Source organism: Loxodonta africana, chromosome 2, assembly GCF_030014295.1.
Source record: "Loxodonta africana isolate mLoxAfr1 chromosome 2, mLoxAfr1.hap2, whole genome shotgun sequence".
NCBI lineage: Eukaryota > Metazoa > Chordata > Mammalia > Proboscidea > Elephantidae > Loxodonta > Loxodonta africana.
In genome coordinates, this window is record NC_087343.1 from 59,117,774 (window position 1) to 59,140,672 (window position 22,899).

The window sequence follows — 22,899 nt, forward strand, 5'->3', positions numbered from 1 at the left end:
AGGAAACTTTCCAAAATAAAAGCAATTATTTAAATTGATTCAGTTTGATGGTGAATGTACCAAATATCTAACATTCTGGACAGTTATTACAAGAAGGCTGAAAATGAGCCCTTGCTGTTTTACCTCTCAGGTTCCTTGACCAACACTCCCTGAGGAGCCCACCCAGAAGGGAGCTGCTTGTTTCTCCGTCTCTATCAGCCCCCAGAATACACTGCCTTGCATTATAGTTAATTATGTACAGGGTTCCTTTACCTAACTAAAAGTTCCTTTAGGATATGAATGATGTCTTAAACATCTCTGTCTCCCCAAAGCACTGAACACTGTAGTTTATGCAATTATTTACAGAAATGAACAAATCAAAGCATGAATCAAAATTTCTCCAAATGAACTCCAAGGTGAAACAGAAAATTCTTCTGCTTCTACATTTAATAGCTGCCATGACGTTGTATTTGCAAAATATACTTGATGCAAATAAAGTGAGTATTTCCCTTTAACATAGTCCTTTTTTTATGGATAGATTTATTTCCTACTTCAAATACATTTTTTGGGTGTGATGATGAAACTGAATTAGGGTAACACCCACAGATGCTAAACTTCGTTACATTTTCTTTAGCCTTCCTCGTTTGTTTAGTATTAGTACCCAGAGGCTTTCTAAGGAAGATCACGCTAAACAACCCATTTTAAACTTTATAATGTCCTCAGTTGTGTGTTAAACAAGCTAACGTCAGAGCAGCTAAGGTTTAACCACATCAAAGCAAAAGGAATGAAAAAAAAATTTAGTTAGAAAATTCAAAGAGATGACAGGAGAGGAAAGAAAGTCTAAAATTAACAGTGATGTGATCTGAATGAGCTCATATCTCATCATTGTAATGTGTGAGCCAGGAGATAAATGCTCACACACAAAGAGTTCTCTAACCAAGCCAAATAACGGGCCAAAGGAGCTGGTCTCATGGAAAGGAAATCAAGAAGGCAAAGCCGTTCAGCAGAAGTCTATCTAATACAGTATTCTGGAGGCTCTAAATTATCAAGAAAACAAAAGCAAAGATCTGCATTGCTTTTTAGTTTAGTTAATAATGCATTCTTTGTCTTATTCATCATTAAATGGGCAAAAAATCAGTTTTCCACGTGTTAAAACATTCAAGTACATTATCAAATGAAAGTGAATACAGTGAAATATCAAACAGAAACAGGACCCGATAATATGTTTCTGTGATACCCTGAGAATCTTTGTTGTAGCCACAACAACCCGACCACCTTATATCTCCCAAAGCAAAACCTAGCATGATTTTTCCTAGGACACACATTTCTATTCAGACAAGAAAATGAGAACGAAGAGGTGCGTGAATACGAGAAAGGCGAAGAGACTAAGATCATTCGTATTGCCCCTTTCCCTACTTTAATAAAAACACTTATTAATGGACTGCTTTTCTTCCCCTCGTTTTCAAATTACAGGCAGTCCTCGGATTATGAACAAGTGCGTCCCTAAATCTGTCTTTAAGTCGAATTTGTAGGTAAGTTGTCAGTCAAACGTTTGTCTTAGAATATGGTATACAGTGTACCTTTCTATGCATTAAAAAAAAATTAAAGGAACACTTCCAGATACACTAAAACATCTTTAACATAATAATAATGTTCTGATATGTGTCTAAAAGTAGCGCCCGTTTGTTATTGCAAACCATTGTATGTACCTCAGATTCTTAACAGGCTTTTTGGGGGCTGACTCGTATCTACAGGTTGTACGTAAGTTGGATGTTCGTAACCCGGGAACTGCCTGTTTCTTAGGAAAACATTTAGAATTACAGCAACAACAGCATTTACAGGTGAATTTATGTGGAACCGTTGTCAAAGCTCAAAATACCATCAAAGATTTTAAGAAATCAGTTGAGTATTTCACATAAAAAACTGAACAATCAGGTTAGCCAGGCCCAAAATGATGATGAAAATGTGAAAGATTAACTTAGGCCATGTCAGACGTTCTTCTTGGTAGAGGGAAATGATATAGATGAGAGATGGATATATGAACACAAAGGCCAGGCCGCATGCTGCTCCTGAATACCTGCAAAGTAAAAGCTTTCTGTGTTAATGTTCACCTTTTATTTAGTTTTTTCTGATTTACAATTATGGTATATATAGTACAATTTAAACCTTCCTCAGTCTGATATTGCAGCAAAATTATTTTTGATTCATGCATTGTTGACATAAAGCATTTGGGCTTAAAATTTATTTCACTCGTTGTCTAAGTTAATGTAAAATATTATTTCCCGTCCATCTTTATAACATCTGCTTGACAAAGAGTTTTTCATTCATCCCTCAAATCTCCATATTTCCTCTGTGTCTCAGTGATTGTGGCCACTTCCTCAGAAACATGTGGAGATAGGTTTCCTATCTTTGATCTTTTATAAACAAATTATGCATTCTGAGTTTTTGAGGCACCGTTAGCATCTGTTTAAGAATGAGAACAGATGAGTGTCTCAGTGACAGTTCAGTATAATTATCAAAGATAATAACAAAAATACTTAAACATGGGACTGTGACAGAGAAGCCTGCACTTTCTTTTCCCTTTCCCTATACTTGTGTTCTCTTGAAGAACAGCATAATAGGGACTTGTAAACCCATTATGTGCAATAAGCACAAGGCTAATAATTTCCCCTCTTGCTTCTTGCTACTTTCTTAGGTAAGGACCTTCAAAGAAGTGACTCAGCCCTGCCGTCCATAAGTTAAAGAGGAGAAATCAGATCATTCTAAACCTCAGTCTCCCATAAGAATCCAAGGTCACAACTTTTAACTTTATTGCCACTCATTTCAACCTGTCACAACTTTTTTAGGGAAAAGACGATAAGGAAAGCACCATCTCAGACCTAAACTCTTACCTAAACTTTTACTTTCTGACTATAATTGACAATGAAATATGTTCTTGAATAGAAATGGTTTAGGGAAGTTAGGACACAGCCTTGACATATAAGGACCTTCCTGGTGCCCCCAAGAAGTTATACAGTTATATATCTAAAACAACCCTTTATTTTGGATAAAGAGAAAACATAACATGGTGGAAGACGACAGGAAAAAGAAAGGGTAAAAGTGAAAGACTTGAGGCTAAGGGACAATGGGCTTCTAGTGTTAGTTCTCCACCAGGGATAAACAGAAATGGAAAATAATAAGCACCTTAACTGACACCAGGGAACTATATTTGAATGTTACAGTTTTAAAACCTAACAGGAATTTCACACAATTAAATTAAAACAACAACAGGACAAGCCTAAATATAAAGACCCATATACGAAGGGGCACAGTTCCCTTAGAGGTGGTACCTTATGATTCCTCCTATGTTTGGATAGAAACAGGCCATGCTCACTCCAGCTCCCACAATAATTAGATTAAGAACCAGCACGTGGAAAATGCTAGAAGTTGAGAAGGCAGGTTGTGGGAAAGAAAAATAAATAAATAAAATCAGGCAAATTATAACTACTAACATGAGAATAAAATTCATTACTAACATCTTTAAAATGAGAAATTTCTTAAGCTTGACAGTAAAATCATGGCAAAGTTAGTAAGCAACAACAGTAATCAAGGCTGGCAATTGGGCAGTGAAATTGGTTCTTTTGTGCAATTATATAAATAGGTTAAATTTTGTAGAAGCAAACTGGTGTGTATATCAGAGTTCACACTCCTTATTCCCATAATTCCATTTAGAATATCTTAAGGAAATAATCAAAACCATGAAAAAAGCTATTAACATAAATACATTTATGGAACAACAGAAGTGTCCTAGATGTACGGCAAGACAAAAATTTACTTGATGGAATGCATTAAAAATTATTAAAAATAGTATCATTATTACCTCGATGGTAAAAAGCCACCTAGGTAACTTGGAAAAAAGCTAGCTCTATAACTGTAAGTATAATAAGATTTTCACTGTACAAGAAAATCTGAAAACATCTGAAAGAAATACACTGAAAATGGAGTAATGATTGTGTTAGGATCTGAGATCCAGGTAATTCTTCCTCCTTTCTATATTTAACAAGGTTTTTTTAAAAGTGATATTTTAATTTTAATCAAAAATAAATTATATTAAGGGCATGGCACATGGGTAGGTTTTTGCTTTTCAATGCAACCACTTAAAACTACTCACTATTTACCATGAATAGAATATCTACTAAATGCCTTAACTAGATATTAAGAATTCAAAGGTTTGGGAATCAATTTTGGGCATAAGTAACAATAACGCCAATGAAGTGTGATGTTTAAGAAATAACCCTACCTTCCCCCCACCCCCACCCCCAGATTCTCAAAAGCCAAGTTTACACATAAAAGCAACTTTTGGAGTCCCAGTTATCAAAAGTCAATTAATTCCAGAAAAAATTAAAAATAAGAAAAATTATTTATACAGATAGGTGGTTAGTCACATATCCTGATGAATTACAAAGATATTTAGGCTTTCAGATATTACTATGTATCCAGAAACACCAACCTTAAAATTGCTAAGTTTTGAGACATAGGCTGAGCCTTTGATATATTTGTATTGTACAATGAGACAACATTGTGCATTTTCCAAAGCAGTGATTCTCCAAGTGTGATCACAAACCCCAGGAGTTGCCAAATCCCTTCAGGGAGTCCCTGAGAGAAAAGCCATTTTCATAATAATATAAGACATTATTTCCTCTGTAAAAGCAATGGTGTGTAAAAGTGTTGGCCCATTAGCAAGGACCATGGCAGCTGCACCTATCTGTTCCACTAGATACTATATTCTTTACTGCCACATGCTCATCCTGCCCCCCCTGAAAAAAGTTTCATTAAAAGATGCCCTTGATAAAGGAGTAAAAATTATTAATTTTATTAAATTTCATGCCTTGAGTGCATTTTTTTTTTTTTTAATATTCTGCATGGTTGATGAAATGGGTAAACCCATTGCCATTAAGTCAATTCCAATTCATAGAGACCCTACAGGATGTAGCAGAACTGCCCCACTCAGTTTCCAAGGCTGTAATCTTTATGGAAGCAGACTGCCACATCTTTCTCCTGTGGAGCAGCTCATTGGTTCAAACCACTGACCTTTTAGTTAGCAGCTGAGCTCTTAACCACTGTGCCACCAGGGCTCTTTGATGAAATGGGTAGTACATAATAAAGCACCTCTGCTGTACACTGAAGTTCAATTGTGGGCTTGAGGGAACAGTTCTTGTGTGACTGAGCTGGACGGCAACCTAGTTGATTTTTTCAAGGAACACTATTTTGACTTGAAGACAGTCAAACTATGGTCATTCAGACTTGAGTATCTGACAGACATTTTCTTGAAAATGAATGATGTGAGCCTGCCGCTTCAAGGAAAACAACTGGCAGCTGCCAATAATAAAATTTGAGCTTTCAAGTAAAAACTAGAATTTTGAAGAACCTGTATTCATTATTCTGAGCTTGACAGTTTCCCAATATTTAAAAACTTTTATGAAGAAATTGGTGGTAATATTAACCAATATGAGTTTTGACACTGTAAAATGAAACGTGTCAGCATTTGGAAGATCTGCGGAACTCAGTCAACCAAATATTTTCCAAATGAGCAAATATGATGTTACAAAATCATGCATGAGTAAAAGATCCAAATTGCAAGACAGACCAATGGGTTTTAATGTAACCAAGTTTCAGATTCCACATTGCAACTAACCTTTAAGAATCTACCACTTGTCAAGTTTTAGCACAGCATCAAGGAAGAAAATCCACAATTATCTGAAAAGGCTATTAAAAACACCCCTTCTTCTTCTAACTGTGCATCTGTGTGAGGCTGGGAATTCTTCATATATTTAAATGAAAACAACATACCACAATAGATTGAATGTAGAAGAAGATACGAGAATCCAGTTGTCTACTAATAAATTATACATGAAAAAGATTTACAAAAATGTAAAACAAATTTTTATTAATTTTTTTGTTTTAGAAATAATTATTTTCCATAAAAAATATCTATGGTAACAAATAATGATTTTATTATTGCTATTTTTAAAGTAGTTAATAAATATTTTTAAAAATCTGTGTAATTTTTCATATGGTAACTATTGATAGATATAACCCACATAAACAAAAGCTCTTGGGGGTCCTCAACAAGCTTTAAGAGCGTAAAGGGGTTCTGAGACTCAATAGCATGTTCCAAAGTATGCTGTTTGTAGGGTACTTGAAACTGTGGATATGTGTGTTCTTGGTGGTAGGGGAAGAAATGTAATTTTAACATTCTAACAGCCACCATTCTGCAAAATAATGGCAGAAAACAGGAATAATGTATTTGATTAGAATTTTTTCATCTATTACTTCACCGTATTTATTTTATTTTGGTGAATGTAAATACAGCATAGGGTGTAAACACAACAGGAGTCTTATGTTTACTGAAATCCAACCTTCTAGATGAGCAATAATAGAACTGTAGCTGCTGCTGTTAAATCAATGCTAGAGACCTAGTAACTCTTGACTTTTGCATTTTGCTGATTTCTAAATCAAAATACTTATAACTAAAATTATTTATTTAATGAGGAGACAGACTGTGTCAGTTCAAATAAGAACTAAGAGCACCTATTTAGTTGGTTGCTGCAAATACAATTTTTTTTCCAAATTTTATTCAAAAGTTTTCTTCATTTAAGACAATTTATATCCAATAAAATATGTTAGGACTAGGTACTTTTCACTAGAAAGAACCCATAATAAAATTAAAAAATTTAAGATCAGTAGTTAACTAAGGGTCCATGAGGAGGCTTCAGGGAGGCCCTGAAACAGCATCTGTAAATGCCTCTTGAATGAGGATGACTAGATTTGAACATATCTTCAAAGAGACTAACAACCGTTTTATCCTCAATACCAAAAAAACCCATTGCCGTCGAGTCGATTCTGACTCAAAGAGAACCTATAGGACAGACTAGAACTGGCCCACAGAAGTTTCCAAGGAGCGCCTGATGGATTTGAACTGCTGACCTTCTGGTTAGCAGTCGTAGCTCTTAACAACTATGCCACCAGGGTTTCCTCTACCCTCAATAAGAGATTAGAAATTATAGCAGTAGTTACAGAAGCAGTTAAGAATTTAAGCTCAGTTACATATTTCACCTTCAATTCCAAACCACTGGTCGTTTATGTAAAAATGCATGAATGTTAATAAGTATATAACTAAATACCAATAACCAATAATTAAAATAAAGGAGTTGCTTCTGAAAAGCCACACATTGCCAACACAAGTACTAAATACTATAAACAAACACCTTGGCAACATGTAGATGAAGGGCAACTAAATCAGGAGATAAATATAACTGGCATTGGAGCTAATATAACTACTGGAAGGACTGCACCTTAAGTGGCTCTGGACAAGGGAGTGACTTTCTATTTTTAAAGATCTCTGGGGAAAAGGATACCAATGATCTATCCTTAGTAACCGTTTTCATTAGGCAAAATTTTACAGCATAAGGATCAGTCACACTTTTTTAAACTGACCTGTTTGCACAGTCATTTGTTGCTTGGCACATCTTGCTGGTCAAGAGAAGAGTCCTTACCTAGGATAAATGTCACCGAAGACATGGCCCAATAGCTGGACACGAGCTAAATAGCCTAGGAGCGGGTATACTGTCATCATCTGGAACAGCAGGAATATCCTCGCAACGAAGGACAGGATGTCACTGCTAGGGAAGTTGTCTAAAAAATTCTAATTCAAGAAGGATGGTGAGATAATGTTAAAAATCAAAGTCCGTATATATGATTTTATAAAACGGAATGTCTTGCTTATTTTGAACATAGGTGCTACTCAAATTGTGGTTTGTGGACTGGTGCTGGTCCACAGACTGTTGGTTAACTACTCTACAGTCAGCACAGAAATTGAAAGTGTTTAGAAACTTTCACAAAATCTGACATTATCAACTTTTTATTCTATTTTACAAAAATATCAGTCTGCAATGGGTTTTACATTAAATAAATAAAACACATTTCCCTTCATTACAGAGGGTTTGAGAAGTACTGCTGTAAAAGGTTCAAGCATAATATACAGATTGGTTTTAATATATTTAAATGGCTAATTTAATTCGATGCTCTTTCACCCTCACTAGCTCTTGCTTTTCCTCCTCTGAAGCACGGCAGCCCCTTCAAAGTAAATAACTCCAGAATAAGGGAGAGTATACCCATTGACCAGTACCACTATTTACGGTCCATTACTGAATAGAAAAGATTTATTTCTACCTGTTTCATGATCATTTTCTTCATTTTACTTTGGTCTCTAAAAAAAAGTTAATCGCTCAGAATTTTTGTTTTTAAATTTTTTCTTTTCAAATACAAATACCACAGTTATTCCTATTCCTACGGGAGTGGGCTTTATATGGGGCTGTTCACATCAGGGAAATTTCCAGCAAACATTCAGCTGCCAAAGAACTTTTTGAATCAAGGAAGTCAAGAGTAAAAGAACATTTCAAGCCACCATGAGAGTAATAACTCAAATCTATTTTTCTTATAAAGATGTGGACATAATTAAGCCTATTCTGCTGAAATAACCTTTATAACTCATATCGCATTGTATATTCTACTGTATTCTAAAGCAGGATTTTCTAACTAGGAAGTCACCTGTAAAATGCTATTTGTTGTGAGAAATTCTTCAGTCACATAAGCTAGAGACTATACTATTCCTAGCTTTATGATAGGCACAAATCAGAGAAAATATTTCTTGAGGCAACTTTTTAGCAGAATTTTTCCTTTATTCTTTCTCTCTGTCTGCCTCTCTCTCTTTTGCTTTTTCATTGAACAGCCAAATAATCTTTATTTGATTTGCTGCCTGCCATTTAATACCAAAATGAGAGCCAGACCTATCATTGGGTCCTGATGAACTAAGACACCAGCTTATCCAGCTTACCCAGTATTTCCAGATCTGGGCTTTGGAAAATAAGGGAGTTGACTGAAGGCATTCTCTGAGGAGATTTTATAAATTCATGAGGACCACTAGCAATAGTTCTCCATACAAAGAGAAATAATATGCAATTAATAGTAATTATTTATTTAACCACCGTAAGTTGACAAGCAGGGAGCACATTATTTCAGACAGTCCATCCAAAATCTATCGGAGTATGTGTTAGACTATTTTATGAGAACTGAGGAAACTGAGACTCAGAAAGGATGGGGAAGGTGCCTAAATTCCCACGAGGACAGTAATTAGTACAGATGGTATTCAAACACAGGATTGCCTGATATTATGTTCTTGTTACTGTATCACCTGACTGTTATGCATATGTGAAGGTATAAACAACCAGAGAAGGTACATAGTGCCTTACCTGCTCAATGCAATCTTTGGATAATGGCGGTGAAGGAAATGAAGCAAAAACTAGGACTCCAATATAAAGATAAGTCAATGTCACCAGCATATAAGCAACGGATAGGTCCCTCACCTGTAAATAAAGAATAACTCTCCCACAATACTGAATAAATTTATAAGAAAGTCTATCTTACTATTATATTGGGCAAATCTGCTGCAAAAGACCTCTTTAAAGTGTTGAAAGGCAAAGTCAGTTTGAAGACTAAGGTGTGTCTAACCCAAGCCATGGTATTTTCAATTGCCTTGTATGCATCCGAAAGCTGAAAAATGAATAAGGAAGACCAAAGAACTGACACCTTTGAATTGTGGTATTGGTGAAGAATATTGAATATACCATGGACTGCCAGAAGAATGAACAAGTCTGCCTTGGAAGAGCGACAGCCAGAGTGCTCCTTAGGAGTGAGGATGGTGAGACCTTGTCTTAGATACTTTGGACATGTTACCAGCAGGGACCAGTCCTTGGAGAGGGACATCATGCTTGGTAAGGTAGAGGGTTAGCAAAAAAGAGGAAGACCCTCAACAAGATAGATTGACACAGTGGCTGCAACAATGGGCTCAAACACAGCAATGATTGTAGGGATGGTGCAGGACTGGGAAGCGCTTTGTTCTGTTGTACACAGTCTCCACCAGTCAGAACCCATTCAACAGCACCTAACAATAAGTCTACCTGAATAGGCTAAATAAGAAGGCTGAAAAAAAACCACAGTATTTATATTTTTCATGTGTGTGTATATATTTTAGCCATCCAATCTTTTCAAAGAAAGTAGTTAAAACAAAATTCACATTTTTTACCTTTAGTCAGTCAAACATTTTTTTTTTGCTAGTCTGGAGTACGTACATGTTGGCAGACTTAGAAAGTTAACATAAATGGTGGTTTAACACGGGTGAAATTCTGACTGATTTCAAGGCAATTCATTTATCAAATTATAAAATATTTAGCTAAAATAATAAAGCTACACCCTATCAAGAAAGTAAGCATAAGCCACTTTCTGTTATGACCTGTAAAACTTAAGTTTTTTCTCTTAGAAAAATAAATCGTTAAATAGTCAATTTAATCGTTAATTAAATATTAAAACATATTTAAAAAAGAAGGAAAGCTAGTTAAAGAGCAGACAATAAACAGGTATTAAAGATGAGTTTAATAAATCTAAACAGTAAACAAAAGGAAATCAAGAGGCAGCTGTTCAAACAGCTGCACACTGTTATTACTGGAGTCAGTAAACACAGAACATTAAATAAAGCAACTGCTTTCTTCCACTGCTGTTCCCACCCTCCCAATCTCTCATCCCCATGCGAAGTAAAACGCTCAAGATATTTAATGCAGCCAGCTGTCAGATCCAAATAGAACAGGCCTCACAGCTGACAGATCTGGTCTCCATCACCACTGAAGTTAGAGCCAAACAATTCAGCACAACTAAATTGTGGCAAGGAGCCTACTCATATTTTTTGTTTTAAATATAAATTACTCTGAAAGCTAAGAAAACAGATTAGGAAAAAATTATATACATTTTTACTTCACTGTTCTCTTGGATAACACAATAAGAAAACTGAACATTTGGTGTTACAGAACATTTCTGAGTTTTTGGACAATCTTCCAGCTTAAATGGGCAAAGCAACAGCAGACAGTTAAAAACTTGAGTGTTGATAAATTCACTTAAAAAACAAGTAACAAGCTATGAAAAACCATAAGGTCATGTCTAAGTTGATAATCAGCTTGAAAATAAACCAGGGATTCCATACCCCAAGTTAAATGGGGAATAGACCTACGGAGCTAAAGGAACTTGTATTATGCAGACTGCTTTTAGGTCGCCTCAAACAGCTTCCAATTCTTTAGGGTTAGATGGAGGAGAGAGGCTGACCAAACCTCAAGAGGGCTCTCAAAATCTTTTCTCTTTGGTTTATTTTTTTTTTGGGCTCATTTTAACCTAGACTTCAGTCACTCCAGGGTTGCCTCATGATCTTGCAGGGGATTAATAGGAATGAACCAGGCAATTCCTATTTTCATATAAAAAGGTAGTGGTCTCCCATTGCGATGTATGAAAGTCATTCTACTCTCAACCACTCAAGAGCAGAGGTAACTCTGTAGAAAACAAAATCTTGGAATGTCAGAACATCCAGGTTGAAATACAAGGTTGTAATGTGCCAGAGAGAGAGGTACGTACAAAGAGGGACAGCTACCATTGTGCGGACAGTCTTTAGTTTACATACCATCTGGCTACATTATTTTGATCTGACTTCCTACAAGATGTGCACTTTACAACACTTTGGGGGAAATCTTGTGAAGATGCAAGGGCTAAAATGATTCCTTTTCCAGTAAGATGGAGTCCCTGGGTAGTGCAACTGGTTAAAATGCTTGGCTGCTAACTGAAAGGTTGGAGGTTCTAGTCCATCCAGAAGTGCCTGGAAAGAAAGGCTTGGCAATTTACTTCTGAAAAATCAAGTCTCTGAAAACCCTATGGAGCACAGTTGTACTCTGACACATGTGGGGTCACCATGAGTCGGAGTCAGCTCCATGGAACTGGTTTCCCAATCAGATTGTTTTTCCCTTCTACCTCCTGTTCCCATGGCACTGTATACATATCTCAAATATAGCAACTATTATACTATAACTATGATTAATTTTTAATATAAAAGTAATCCACGTTCATGGTTTGAAGAATCTCAAGTGGAAAAAAAATGTCCCGCCAGGATTAATAGTTTTTGTATCATGTTGGTACATCTAAGACTAGACTATGAGATGTCTGAGGACAGGGTTTATGTCTTTTTCATCTTTGTATCTCCACTACCCAGGATAGCATCCGGCATACAGTAGGAACTCGGGAAATGTAGGTAAAAAATAACCACATTGGCTATGTTTATTAAGTGCTTAATGAAGTGCTAGAACTCATGGAGACCCCATGTGTACCGAACAGAACTGCTCCATAGGGTTTTCAAGGCTGTGATCTTTCAGAAGCACATCGCCAGGCCTGTCTTCTGAGTTGTCTCTGGGTGGGTTCGAACCTCCAACCTTTTGGCTGGTAGTCGAGCACTTTACTGTTTGCACCACCCAGGGACTCCATGTCATAGTTACTGAACAACAATAATGAAAATGCTGAGAGGTAACAAGTTATGAGTAACAAAGGATACAACAGAGAACACATATATGAGGGTAAGTCAGAATGTATTGCTACAAAATCATAGAAACCTTAATTAAACAAAAACACCAAAATGTGAAGCTATTGCTTCTTGACATATCCTCCATTTAGGTCTATATGCTTCTTAAGGCCTGGTTCCATCTCTCTAACCCTTCCCTGAAGAATTCTGCACTCTTTGATTTACACTACGTCGAAACAGCAGTTTTGGCATCCCTGAGAGACTCAAATTGTGTTTCTTTTAAATGTTCTTTGAGTTTGGGGGACAAAAGTAAGCCTGAAGGGGCAAGGTCAGGGCTGTAGAGTAGATGGGGTAAGTTTTCCCTACTAAATTCTTGTAGGACAGGCCTTGCTACCCTTGAAGAAGGTGCAGATGCATTGTCACGATGGAAAAAGAACTCCTCGGCACAACTCTTCTGGCCTTTTTCTCACCAAAGCAGTTTTCAGTTTTTGTAAAACTTCTTCATAAAAAGCCCTCGTGATCATCCTGTGTCCTTCGAGAAAATCTATCAAGATTACCCCTTTGGAATTCTAAAAAATAGTTGCCATAACCTCCTGAGCGGTTTTCCCTCTCTTGGCTCATCTTTCAGGTCATCCCGACCTTTCTTAAAACACTTGATCCATCTAAAAAGCACCGCTTTTTGTGGGGCAGCAGTCCCATAAAGTTGTTATAAAGCTTCAATGATTTGGGAAGATGTCCACTTGAGTTTTGTTAAAATTTTTATATTAGCCCTGACCTCAAAATCGTTTTTCTTGCCCGGCACAAAAAGCATCCCTGTTTTTTTTGAAGGCACCCTAATGAGGCTAAGACAAGTGTACTACTGAGAGACCTGATTGCAGAGACATGTTTAAAGACGTTATGTTTGGGATAAACCCATGGATGTATGAAATCGAACTGGAGCCCTATTAGCAATACTCTTTGACTTGCCCTTATAGATGCAAAAGAAATACCACAATCAGAAAAGTTGTATTTACTTCACAGTACCCAATGTACTTTTGGTAGAACTGGGTCAGGAGTTACATATCTACTTTCATCTGAAAATATTCCAATGAATAGAAATGATGCTTTTATTATAAAAGCAGATGAGGCTCAGCATGATTCCGGGAAACATGCCACCTATGAATAGCATGCACACATGTGGGTTCTGCTATTCTCTGGCTCAAACCTAAGTCATTACTGTACAAGGCCTCTTGAAAGCCCATTTAATGGAAAATGGTGGGGAAAGCTATCGTCCAGAAAATGAGGCTCAAAGTAAAAAACATATTTAAAAAGAGGCACAAGCGACAATGTGAACTGGTAATACGTCACGAAGCATATACATTGATAAGATAACCTACTCTGCCTCATGTATAAGTAATGCTGGCAGGGACAGGGAACGAATGATAGGCGGAATGCCAACTCAGAATGAGGACTGCATTTACAATGGGGCCTAAAGTGGGTCTAGGAGCATATTCTGTCTGTCAAAACATAGTTTAATATTTTTTTCCACTAATTGTTTATGGTGAAAATACTATTCAGTGGAACATTTACTAATAACAATGACAGAAACTGACCACACAGATCTACCCAAACATTTACATAAAAACTTCTGCTGATGTATATAGCCAAGTAACTACACAGATTACTTGTAAAGGAGAAGAGAAGCAAAAAGTAAAAACGAATTAAGATAAAAGGAATCTTTAATCCTTTTTAAAGAACTAAGAAGGATAATAACACTAAATAAAGACAGACAAAACAAAACAAACAGAAAAGCACTGTATATATAGGTTTTGATCCAAACGTGATGAGAAAATACAAAGAGGTTAGTCCACATACCCAGGATTGTTATGAGTGATAGTTATAGGATATATATATATTCTGAGTGTAAGAAACGAGTTGGATGGTCTTCAACCCTACTTTTCTTTTGTAGTGTAAGCCTTATTAAAAAAAGAAATAGAAATTACATCATGCTCAGTTACACATACAAAAAATTACTTTTAGTGGGAAAAAAACTAGATGAAATTAAGTCAAATCTGGAAAACCTGAAATATTTTATTACTACACCTGTTTGTTATTGTTGTTAGGTGCCGTTGAGTCAAGTTCGACTCATGGTGACCCCATGTGACAGAGCAGAACTGCCTCATATGATCTTCTAGGCTGTAATCTTTAAAAAAAAAAAAAAAAAATTTTTTTTTTTGAATTTTAATCTTTATGGGATCAGATCGCCAGGTCTTTCTCCTGTGGAGCTGCCGGGTAGGTTCAAACCACTAGCCTTTTGGTTAGCAGCTGAGTGCTTAACTGTTGCACTACCAGAGCTCCTGTTTCAGAGCCTAATTGTTCTCCTTCTTCACATATGTCTTTAGATCCAAGTCCAACTACAGTTCATGCAGAAGAAAAGGAGGCAGTTTCTATTCTTTTGTCTTCTACTTTCAAACCTTTATTTACTGAGCTTAGAATAGCAAGTCCGCCATCAACATTATAAATTCAAAATTCCTGACAAATTTCACATTTCCTGACTTTAATCTCAAGAAAATATTATATCATGATATTAAGAAGACTTCTAAAAGTCAATACTTAATGTAACCTACTAAAAGGTGTAATCATCAAATTTTAATGGAAATGAGTAAATATACTTACATACATTTAAATAAAGTGTTTAGGACATAGCTGGCACATAGTAAGCGCTTCATAAATGTTACCTTTATCATTAATAGTTATTTATATTTTAGGAACATAAAGTATAGCTGATTTTTTGAAAGCTGGATCATCACTTCATACTCTAGTTTCAATTAAGGCAGTAAGAAATCACCATCTACTGTTGTTAAAACATCTTTGTTTTTAAAATACAAGTAACAAAAGCTGAGTCAAATTTTATTAGCTGAATCTAACATATTACTTATACAAAGCCCTAGTCCCAAAACTCAGAGGAGATAAGGACTCATTTTATATTTACATATGAAAGATTTTGAGGCCCACTGTGTTTGGTCCTTGGAGGCCCATGAACTAAACACCCCTCTCTCTATCCAGTCCTGCGCTTCTCACACTAGGGAATGTACGCCTCCAGATAAACGTGGCCATGATTTTCCAGAAGCAGTTTTACTTCAGATTTTTGGGGAGCAAACATTAAGCATAAACAGTTCTTGCTTTTCACAGTAGTGAGAGACTGTAAAGATGATTATGTAACCTGAAACTGTATAAGGAAATAAAAAAATAGTAAAACTAATATATACTTTGTACACTGTAATTTAAAACATCAGAAACACTACGAATTAAAGTCTTTTATTTCTTTGTAAAACCCTACCAAGAGCAGTTTGGACAGTGCTTGCCTTCTTTTCATTGTATAACTTACAATATGGAGTAAACATCTTTGCTATGCTTTGGTGAATTGTCATACTCCTAAATTTGCACCAGCTCCAACATTTTATCCTTGTGCGTTCAATGTTGATAGATATCTTCAAAAATTCTTCTGGTGTGAAGATTTTTGCCAGTATTGCTTCCCTGGGAACATCTTCATTCTTTCCACAACCACTTTCCTCATTTATGTTGATAAGCTCGCCTTCACTAAGTTTCTCTGGCTGCAGATCTCAAGTCTCTCGAATGGCAGTAGTATAAACACTTCCATACTCATCAATTTCTTTTATAACTCTGTTTAATTTACGTTCAATTCGAATTTCACTTCCAGCACTGTCACTTTTTTACACTTTCACCTTCATTTGCCAATTCCTTCTTTTAATTATCCGTTTTCGTAAAATATCACAAAATATGGGTTTATCACTAAGAGACAAGGAGGCAACACAACTACCTACTTTGCAGTCTGTGCATGAGCTGAATACCAGAAATGCAGGGACCAATCACTGATAGGCTTTGAAAGAAGTGATGTGATTGATCACAAATCAAGATATACATCTGTTGTTTAAATAGTGATCTGTGGATTGAAAGACTAGTTTGTACTTTATGCAAGTGCTTACAGTTCATATACTGTGGTAACTAAAATTAGTGCATATAGGAACTGTGCAAAGTGAGGACTGCCTGTAATTTATCTGGTTAATTACTTTAAAACTATTTTCTAGTAAACAAAAAAAAAAAAAGACCCAAACCCGTTGCCATCGAGTTGATTCTGACTCATAGCGACCCTACAGGACAGAGTAGAACTGCCCCACAGAGTTTCCAAGGAGTGTCTGGTGGATTAGAACTGCCCACCTTTTGGTGAGCAGCCATAGCTCTTAACCACTACGCCACCAGAGTTTCCTATTTTCTAGTAAGACAAGCTAATTATGAGCACTATAAAAATATACACGAGTTAAGATAAAACATGAGACTTCACTGAACTTTTTTTCTTCGTCCTCAGATTCCCAGGGATACAAGGTTGTTCTCCTCTGTCATTAGAGAGGCTTTGGTGGTAAAGTTTGAGAAGCATGGTTTTATGGATAGTGTCACCTAATACATGAGAATCCTGCTTCAAAAAATAGGTTTCTAGGGTACTTGCTCTAAGTTAGGATGTTGATTAAGATAGACAGGAGACTTAGTTGGTACCAAGATATATGACATACACACATTAATGATATATATATATATATATATATATATATATATATATATATATATATACACACTGTTTCCTGTGAGGATAAAATAGATATTTTCTATGTATCATTCTAAACGTCCTAAAACTTAGGGTGGGCAGCTGAGTTCAGGTGGTAATGAGTCAGGTGATTCGAAAGGGAAGAGGAAAGGACTTAAAAATAAAGGGCATTAAGTATATCTTCAGTTTTTCTTCCATATTCCAAAGTTCTAAAAGTTACTCAGGACAGTTAAGATTTTCTTGAACATAAAATGATATTCATGAAGAATGTTCTTTTTAGTTGAAGTAGATACATGAGACTAAATGAGCAGCTCCTATCCAGAGGCGAGATGAGAAGGCAGAAAGGGACAGGAGCTGGGTGAACGGGCATGGGAAATCCAGGGTGGAAAAGAGGAGTGTCCTGTCACATTATAGGGTGAGCAACTAGGGTCACATAACGATGTGTGTTTAAATTTTTGTATAAGAAACTAACTTGAGCTGTAAACTTTTACTAAAAGCACAATTTAAAAAATTGAAAAAAAAAAAAAAAGATTTGAGATTTCCTCCAAAGATTTAAAACTGTAAGGACAAATACTGTATGAGACCACTACCGTAAAAACCCATGAAAAGGTATACATACAAAAAGAAACAATCTTTGATGGTTAAGAGGGAGGGAAGGATGGGGATGGAAAAATACTTAATAGACAACAGATAAGTGGTAACTCTGGTGAAGGGTAAGACAGTACATGATACTGGGGAAGCCAGCACAACCTTTACAAGGCAAGGTCATGGTAGCTCCACAGACACATCCAAACTCCCTGAGGGACTGAATTGCTGGGCTGAGGGCTGTGGGGACCATGGTCTTAGGGAACATCTAGCTCAATCGGCATAACATAGTTTATAAAGAAAATGTTCTACATTCTACTTTGGTGAGTAGCATCTGGGGTCTTAAAAGCCTGTGAGCGGCCATCTAGGATACTTCACGAGTCTCACCTCTTTGGGAACAATGAATAATGAAAAAAACTAAAGACACAAGGGAAAGATTAGTCCAAAGGACTAACGGACCACGACTACCATGGCCTCCCCCAGACTGGGTCCAGTACAACTAGATGGTGCCTGGCTACCAGCACTGACTGCTCTAACAGGGATCAGAATAGAGGGTCCTGGACAGAGGTGGAGAAAAATGTAGAACAAAATTCTAACTCAAAAAGAAAGACCAGACTTGCTGGCCTGACAGAGACTAGAGAAACCCTGAGAGTATGGTCCCCGGACACCCCTTCAGCTCAGTAATGAGGTCACTCCTGAGGTTCACCCTTCAGCCAAAGACTGAACAGGCCAATGGAACAGAACAAGACTAAAGGGGAGCACCAGCCCTGGGGCACAGACTGGAAGGCAGGAGGGAACAACAAAGCTGGTAATAGGGAACCCAGGGGTTGCGAAGAGAGAGTGTTGACATGTTGTGGGGTTGTTAACCAATGTCATACAACAACATGTGTACTGTTTGATGAGAAATTAATTTGTTCTGTAAATCTTCATCTAAAGTTCAAAAAAAAAAATTTTTTTTAAACTGTTCATGACAACAGTCTAAGTATAATAAGACCAAAAATGTCCAAGGTAAAATCCAAGTCTAAAGTGAGAAGAAGATAAAAACTTAAAAAAAAAAAAAATTTTTTTTCCTAAGAAAAGCTATAGCAAATAAATTAGAAAACTTAATCTGTAAGTTTTCCAGAAGTCATGGCAAAAATAGAAAAAAAGAGCTATATGACCCCTTATTGTCTAATTCTAAGAATCATAGTTCATTAGGAGAAACTTTTTCTTAGACTTGAACACAGAAAAATTTCTCTTCACGATTTTTGCATAAAGGAAGACAAGCAATATGAAGAATATCCTAATTTTAGTTCTTATAAAACAATGAAGCAATGCTTCATACATGGCTTTCTTATATTACCATGAGCCCTTGGTGAAACACCAGTTATAACATTAAAGCTTAGTGCAGTGATGAGAGAAGAGAAAAGGGCAAAATCGATGTGGTTCAGTTATGCACTTTTCTGGGGATCTGATTTAACATTATAGGAAGAAATCTTGGGGAATCTTTGTAAAAAAATTATCTCAGATAAGCGTTTGGCAGCAACAGATGAGTAGCAGGTAATTAAAAAGTAAAGGCACTAGAAAGAACCTGAAGGAGAAGATATTCTTTTCTGTTAATTGAAATAGCTACAGGTTATAAATGTCAGGTGGGGAAGAGGAATAGAGAAACTAAAAATTTCCAGCCCTTACCTTATCCCAGATAAGTTAAAACACTTTTACTATTTTACATTATAGCCCTGAGAGGTATTATTAATGTTATTTTTACACATGAAGAAAATGAATTTGAAGGAGTAAGGTCACCAAAATAGAAGGTGTGGAAAACCCAGATTTACTCAATTCCAAAGTTCATGTTCTTTTCATAGGTAACATGTTGGATGTATAGACAGTAAAGCTGAAGAAGGAAGAGTTTGACTCACGTTCTTGCTCTAATTTGAGAGTGAACTTCCCTCTACTTAGAAAACTTTGTGCCGTCATAATGACTCTTTCAAACATTACCCTCTACTCAAGCCTGCTCAGAATCCCTGGAAACAGTGATTAGAGCTTAATCGTTATATTTGTCTACATAGTTAGAAGCTGTCAATCTGAACTCAAAATCTGCAGACGAAGCAACAAGTAGCTGGTTAACTTCTGCTGCTTTGCGGTTCTTCTGCTCTTCTTTTTCCAGTGTCTTAAGGTAAAAAGTTAGGTTATTGATTTGAGATCTATCTTCTTTCTTTAACGCAGGTGTTCACAGCCATAAATTTTCTTCTAATCACTTCTTCCCCTCTAAACATGCCATAAGTTTGGGTATGTGTGTCCTTCATTTTCAAATTTTTCTTGTAATTTCTTCTTTGACCCACTGGTTATTTAGGAATGTGTTGTTTAATTTTCACATATTTCTGAATTTTCCAGAATTTTTTTCTGTTATTGATTTCTAAATTCACTCCACTGTGGCTGGAAAATCTTGTATAATTTCAATTCTTCTAAATTACTGAGACTTGTTTTATGGCCCAGTATATGGTCTATCTCGGTAAATGTCCCATGTGTACTGGAAAAGAAGGTGTGGTTTGCCGTCGTTGTGAGAAGACTTTCATAAATGTCAATTAGATCAAGTAAGTTGATGGTGTTTTTTATGTTTTCTGTACCTTTACTTATTTTCTATTTGTTCTATTAATTACTGAGGGAAGGATGATGAAATTTCCAATTACAATTGTGGATTTGTCTATTTCTCCTTTCAGTTTTGGCAGTTTATTGTTTCCTTTATTTTGAAGCTCTGCCAGTGGATGTATACAAATTTAGAATTATTATGTCTTCTTTTCAAAAAATTTTTTATTGTGATGAAAATATACATAAGAAAACATATGCCAATTCAACAATTTCTACCTTGATTTTATTCTTCAATTAGTACAACCATTCTTGCTATCCTTTTCCAAATCATTCCACCACCATTAACATAAACTCATTGCTCCCTAAGCAAAAACTGCCCCATCCCTGCAAACCACTAATAAACTTTGGTTTCTATATATTTGCTCAATTCATATAAGTGAGATCATATAGTATTTGTCCTTTTGAGACTGTCTTATTTTGCTCAGTACCATGCTTTCAAGGTTCATCCACGTTGTGGCATGCACCAGGACTTCATTTCTCCTTACGGCTGAATAGTATTCCATTGTGTATATATACCACATTTTGTTTATCCATTCATCTGTTGATGGGCATTTTGCTTGTTTCCACCTTTTGGCTATTGTGAAAAGTGTTGCAATGAACTTGGGTGTAAAGTTTCCTTTTGCATTCCTGCCTTCACTTCCTCTGGGTATACACCTAGGATTCGGATTGCCTGGCTATTGTGAAAAGTGTTGCAATGAACATGGGTGTGAAGTTTCCTTTTGCATTCCTGCCTTCACTTCCTCTGGGTATATACCTAGGATTCGGATTGCTGGGTCATGATAGTTCTATGCTCAACTTTTTGAGAAACCGTCAAACTGTTTTCCACAGTGTGGAATGTACCATTGTACATTCCTACTAGCAGTGGATGAGGGTTCCAGTTTATCTACAATCTCGTCAACCCCTACTGTTTTCCTTTTTTTAAATCATTGTATTGTAATAGGGGTGAGAGTATGTCATCGTAGTTTTTGTTTGCATCTCTCTAATGGCTAAGGAGGAGCCCTGGTGGCACAGTGGTTAAGAGCTCAGCTGCTAACCAAATGTTTAGGAGTTTGAATACACCAGCTGCTCCTTGGAAACCCTAGGCGGCAGTTCTACTTTGTCCTATGGGGACACATGACTTGGAATCAACTCAATGGCAATGAGTTTAATGGCTAATGATGTTGAGCTTCTTTTCATGTGCTTGTCGACCATTCAAATACCCTCTTTGGTGAACTATCCAAGTCCTTTGCTCATTTTTTTATTAGGTTGCCTGTCATTTTGTTGTTTAGTTTTTTTTTTTTTTCTTTTTGGTAGCAGACCCTTTTTTGATATATGGTTCCCGAAAATTTTCTCCTAACCTATAGGTAGTCTTTTCACTTTTTTGGTAAAGTCCTCTGATGAATATTATGTCTTCTTGATTTCAGAAGATCATTATGTAACGCTCTTCTTTATCTCACACAACTCCTTGTTTTGAAGTTTACTTTGTTTGATATTAATACAGCTGCTCCACTTTATGTTTAGTGTTCACATGGTTGTTATGGATTGAATTGTGTCCCCATAAAATATGTGTTGAATTCCTGACCTTTGTACCTGTGGATGTGAACACGTTTGGAAACAGGGCTTTTTTTCTATTACCTTAATGAGGTCATATCATTGCAGGGTGGATCTTAAACGTAATCATTTCTGAATTATAAAAAGACCAGAATAGACACGGAGACACACATATGCGGGAAGACAAACACCACGTAAGGACTGTCTACAATTCAAGGAACACCAAGGAACCAAGAAATGCCTGGGACTAACCAACAAGGGAGTGATCAACATGGCCAAGGCCCAGATTTGAACTTTTATCCTCCAGAGCTATGAGAAAATAAAATTCTATTCTTTAAATCCACCCACTTGCGGTATTTGTATTACAGCAGCACTAGGTAACTAAGACAATGGTATATTGTTATCAAGTAAGTTTCTTGTAGATAGCATATAGAATCATCCCTCCATATTTGTGGGTGATTGGTTCCAGGATGCCCATGGATTCCAAAATCCATGGGTGCTCAAGTCCCTTATATAAAGTGGTACAGTATTTTCATATAGCCTATGTACATCCTCCTGTATACTTTAAATCATCTAGATTACTTGTACTTAATAAAATGTAAATGCTATGCAAATAGTTATTATACTGTATTGTTCAGTGAATAATGACAAGCAAAAAAAGTCTGTGTATGTTCAGTGCAGACGCAACCATCGTAGGCCTAACTACATAGTATACTCAGACACGAGGTGAACAATGCTCAAACAATGAGTGCTGAAGAAAGGCTGAGGATCTGTGAAATGGTGGGAGGCTACAGCAGGGTATGCCTGCACATCATTTTTTCCCCCCCAAATATTTTTGATCCATGGTTGTTTGAATCTATGAATGTGGAACCTGTGGATACAGAGGGTTGACTGTAGTTAGTTCTTGCTTTTAGCCAGTCTGATAATCTCTATCTTTTAATCGGAGTGTTTAGATCATTTACATATAATGTAATTTAACAATATGACTGGGTTTAAATCTACTATCTTGCTATTTGCTTTGTATTGGTTCTATACATTCTTTGTTACTTTTTTCTTGCCTTCCTTTGGATCACTTGGGTATTTTGTACGACTTTATCACCACTACTAGCTTATTAGCTAAACCTTTTTATTTTTTCAGTGGTTGGTCTATGGC

General features: G+C 36.4%; 1 protein-coding gene across 8 annotated transcripts in view; it reads right to left on the bottom strand.

The window, feature by feature from the left end:
- Nucleotides 1–216: 216 nt before the first annotated feature.
- SLC38A9 (solute carrier family 38 member 9) overlaps nt 217–22,899 on the bottom strand; it is a 96,370-nt gene continuing 73,687 nt past the window's right edge. For 6 of the 8 annotated variants that reach the window (XM_003408039.4, XM_023545461.2, XM_064272034.1 and 3 more), the window contains 4 exons: nt 9,270–9,383; nt 7,515–7,663; nt 3,309–3,398; nt 217–2,056 (listed from right to left, as the gene is read on the bottom strand). In XM_003408039.4, the coding sequence (XP_003408087.1) occupies nt 1,891–2,056; nt 3,309–3,398; nt 7,515–7,663; nt 9,270–9,383 (519 nt within the window). In that variant the 3' untranslated portion in view covers nt 217–1,890. Of the gene's footprint in view, nt 2,057–3,308; nt 3,399–7,455; nt 7,664–9,269; nt 9,384–22,899 lie in introns of those variants that run through there. The other 2 variants (XM_064272047.1, XR_002785125.2) reach the window with 2 other exon arrangements.